Below are 4,069 nucleotides of genomic sequence, written 5' to 3' on the forward strand. Positions count from 1 at the left end.
GGTGGTGGGAGTGGCGCCATGCGTACGAGTGCCGTCGTGGTTGACGTCGAGGGTGGAGTAGAGGATGTCGAGGTTCTCGTGGTTGACCAGCAGCGGGCTCTTGGCGCGCAGCGAGTAGTCGAGCTTGCCCAGCACGTGCATGAAGACCTCCTTGTTGATGGGCTTCCCCTTCTTGTTCTTCTTCTGGAAGGCCTTCACCAGATGCTTCACCTGGTCGGGCGACAGGTGGCACTGCGCCGCCAGCTCTGCCGGTACGCTGTTGTTCGCTCCCATCTATTTGTGTGGTTTTGTTCTTTAATATATAAATATATATAAAAAGATGATAAATATATAGATATTTAGATAGACGGCAATAAAGATCAACATGATTCAGTAATCTTTTCCTTACACAAGCAGTAGAAGAAGAGCGATAAATAAATGGAGAACGAAAGAGATACGGGGGGGGGAGCGATGCTGTCTTCGTTCTTTTTTGGTGGTTTGTGCGGTGGCGCGCTGCGCAACATTGAGCTGAAGGTGCACAAACCTCGTTCAGTTCAGTGGTTTTCTTCTTCTCAATCTTGTGCCTTGTGCCTTTGTGGTATTCAACGCGAAAGTGTGAAAAAGCTGCCCAGCTTAAACCTGCATAAAGCTGTCACCTCTCGTGAACTGCTCTTCAACACTTTGCGCACAAGTGGGTTCTTGCCACCAGTACAGGTGCCTGATACTGCAGCTCAAACTTGACAGCACAGCTCTTGGGCACAAGCTTGTGCCATGAATCATCCTTCTACTCACTCTTGCCCATGGGTAAAGACTCTGGCTGGTGCGAGCTTCTGGCTGAGGCATCACTGCAAACATATGTTTGGACAGCTTGGCTTTGAGTCCACACGTAATTTTGATCACAGTGTGCCTTACAAGTGTTCTTTTAACCACCACTAGACCACTTGTGCTTGCAGGTGGCTGAATATCAAAGTGGCAGCACTCAAGGGTCGTGCAGCTCAAAGGGACCCAGCTCAACAGCGCAGCTCTTGGGTATGAGCTTTACCTTGGCTGAGTAGGCGATCTCGTAGGTGGCCGCAGCGTCAGCGATGATGGATGGCGGCAGGCTCGCTGGCAGCGCGAACTCAACGAGGCCGGTCCACTGCTTGCTCTGGACGACCGGGAAGCCAGCCGGCGTGGCCCGCTCGGTGGCCACCTTGACCTTGTGCCGCGACTCCACCTTCCGCTCGCTCTCGCCCGTGGCCTTGTTGTGCTTGTAGCTGAAGCTCGCCGTGTGCTTGTACAGCTTCATCATCACCCCTTTCACTAGACCATCGTCAACGCACCGTTGTATGAGTGCGGTGTATGTGTGTGTGTGTTACCTGGTCGCTTGTGCATGTTGTTGACGATGACGCGGAAGCTGATGGTGCCGCCGATGTAGAAGCGGGTGGCGTCGAGATAGCCGGTGAGAAAGACCGGCTTGCGGATGGTGAGTCGCTTGCCCACCGCCCGCTCGTCGCTCGCGCTGGTCACCGGCGGCTTGAATGACGACGGCGACGACGCCATCCCGCGCGCCGACTTCGACGCCGGCTGCAGGTCTTTCGCACCCGGCCGACCGCGCTCTGGCATCGAGTTCGACGAGCGCAGGCCGCCGTCCTGCTGGCCGTTGCCGGCGCGCTGGGCAGCGAGGGCGCCCAGGTTGATCGTGAGGCGGTGCTGTTGCTTTGAAGCGGTCAGCTCGCCTCCATTGTTTTCCTGCGTTGGGTCACTGTTCGGTGTATCCTCCGACGGCGATTTAGTGGCGTCGACGACGTTGGACTTGGCCATGTAGAGCGAACGCGCCCGGTTCCTCCCGCCCGATTCCTCTGCTTTTGCTGCACGTGAAACAACTCCTTGTCAACGACACACGCGACGCACACGGCACGCACGACACGCACGGCACGCACGACACGCACGGGAAAGATCACCTTTGAAGTCATCATCAGCGTCGTCTTCGCGGAAATACGGTTTCCGTCGCTCGAGGAGGAATTCGTAGGCGCGGAAGGACTCCTTGAGGGACTTGCCCTCGGGCATCTTGCTCTCTGGCGGAGGCGCACAAGCTTCGACGTGCATCATCGCCACGGGCTGGTCCGCAGCCACACGATCGTCGTAGCGACCATGGTTGCGATCACCGTCACCGTCGTCATATACCTCTTCGTCGCCCAGCTTTTCCTTACCCTTGCCCTCCACCTCGGCAATCGCGACCGTCCTGGGTTCTGTACCACAGAGCACAGAGGCGGTTATTGATGGGTTGGTATGCAAAGAATGCAGGCCAACTGGCGCAGAAATGGGCAGTGAGAGAGGACAGGTTACCAGTGACGAGGCCGCCGCGCGACTGTGAATGAGGAGACGAAGGAGAGAGCGAAGACGCAAAATAGGAAGAAAACATGATGGCCCGCACGCTCAGCGCCAGATCCCCGGCGATCCGCTCGCCCTCCTCCTCCGAGTACTCGCTGGTCAGCCTAATATTACCACCACACCATCATCAGCATTTTTCACATATGAATCAATGTGACCAACGCTCACACCACACAGTAGACTGGGGCGAGAGACGACGACGACGCACGTTTGACGGATGAGTTGGGTGAGCTGCGCGGAGGAGGCCTTGAGGGTGGCCGCGGGCAGCTCCAGCCCGATGGCCTGCGCGCGGTTGCCCACCAGCGTCAAGTCCGACAGTCCCTCGCGCGTCACCTCCGCTATCTCCTATTACACTCACATAGGAGTTATAAAAAAACCTGAGCAGGCAAGCATCGGTGAGGCGCGTACCCTGGCGTGAGCGCGGACATCGGCAGACGAGAGGAGCTTGAGCACATGGAGTGCCTTCCTGACGCCCTCCACTGCGCGCTCGCTTATGATCCGGTCCTCCTCCTCCCACGGCCGTGCCACGCGCTGCTGCTGGTGCGCCGACGTCGGTGCGGTCGGCGTCCGCCGCTGCGGAGAGGGCAGGGGCGACGCCGCACGCGGACTGGCGGGCAGCGGCAGGTCGAGCGGCAGCGAGAGCGGTTGCGGTGGGGTCATGGGGCTGATGCGGGGCGAGAGCGGCTGCGACGGTGATCGCGGTGAATGTGCGGGTGGTGGGGATGGTGACGGTGATGGTTGAGGTGGCAGTGGAGAGCGCGGAGACGAGAAGGGCGGTGGAGAGGCGGAGCGAGGGGACAGCGGTCGCGGGGAGGTGGTGGCGAGGCCGTTGCGCGGCGACTGAACGCGCGTGAGCAGAGCGTGTGCGGCGCGCAGGTGTTCCTCTGAAGCCCTGCGTGCCAATTCCGTCTCTGTGTGTCGTGTCGTTGGTCGTGTGCGTGTCGTGTCGTGTGCGGGTCGTTCCAGTTCCCGTTCCCGTTCATCACCACAACTTGTTGGTGCGTGAAATGAACTGTAGACGAGGTCGTACGTTCAACGAGTGTTGAGTGCACGGTCGCTGCAACCATGGCCGCCTTCGCGTTCTTCAGGAGCTCGTAGACGCTGCGGATCAATTCTATGTACGATGGTCAACCACCACGCACTTGTGAGTGCATGTGGCCGAGGAAAGAGGGAAGAGGGAAGAGAGGAGGCAGCGTAGCGTACGGTCGGCCAGGCCTGGGTCGTGTGGCTTGAGCGCAGGGGTGAGTCGCTCGAGCGCCGAGGAAGCGGCCACCATCGTGTCTCTCGCCCTACGCTTTGTCTCTTCGGATGGCTGCGCTCCGGTGCTGCTCCTGTTTTATTTTATTGTTTTTTTAATTTAGTATCAGTCTTATTATTTGTTGTTGGACAGAACATCAATAAAAAAGAAATTGCATAATAAATTTAAAAAAATGAAACGGTGACAAAGAACGAAGGCCAAAATAGATCGGGGAAGAAGAATGGAGTGGTACCTCACGAGAGCCACCAACTCCAGCCCACCACCGCGCAAGCTGTCGATTTGATCCATCACGCGCCAGATCGACTACCTCCGCGCAGTTCTTCTTTCTTCCCTTTCTGCCGCTTCGTGTCACGCCCTCCGGAGTCTGACAGCCGCAACGCGCGTTGCCTCTGTTGCCAGGCCGCACCAAGAAAAGAGAAAGAGAAAGACAAAGATTTTTCTTTTGTTTTCTTCTGAGTG

At 57.6% G+C, this 4,069-nt stretch overlaps 2 protein-coding genes across 2 annotated transcripts; both read right to left on the reverse strand.

Moving 5' to 3' along the window:
- Positions 1 to 26: 26 nt before the first annotated feature.
- ACA1_016470 (uncharacterized protein) lies at positions 27 to 273 on the reverse strand (the record flags this gene model as incomplete). Its single annotated transcript, XM_004336202.1, has 1 exon — positions 27 to 273. A coding segment is annotated over one exon (247 nt), but the record flags the coding sequence as incomplete, so codon positions are not given.
- Positions 274 to 958: 685 nt separating this feature from the next.
- ACA1_016480 (uncharacterized protein) lies at positions 959 to 3,628 on the reverse strand (the record flags this gene model as incomplete). The annotated part of the gene is made up of 10 exons (XM_004336203.1): positions 959 to 1,275; positions 1,338 to 1,829; positions 1,923 to 2,210; positions 2,308 to 2,329; positions 2,396 to 2,447; positions 2,561 to 2,697; positions 2,761 to 3,036; positions 3,083 to 3,192; positions 3,383 to 3,466; positions 3,556 to 3,628. 10 exons carry the CDS (start codon positions 3,626 to 3,628, stop codon positions 959 to 961), a joined length of 1,851 nt encoding a protein of 616 aa, XP_004336251.1.
- Between the last annotated feature and the right edge of the window lie 441 nt (positions 3,629 to 4,069).

Source organism: Acanthamoeba castellanii, assembly GCF_000313135.1.
Source record: "Acanthamoeba castellanii str. Neff unplaced genomic scaffold scf7180000083820, whole genome shotgun sequence".
Classification (NCBI taxonomy): domain Eukaryota; phylum Discosea; order Longamoebia; family Acanthamoebidae; genus Acanthamoeba; species Acanthamoeba castellanii.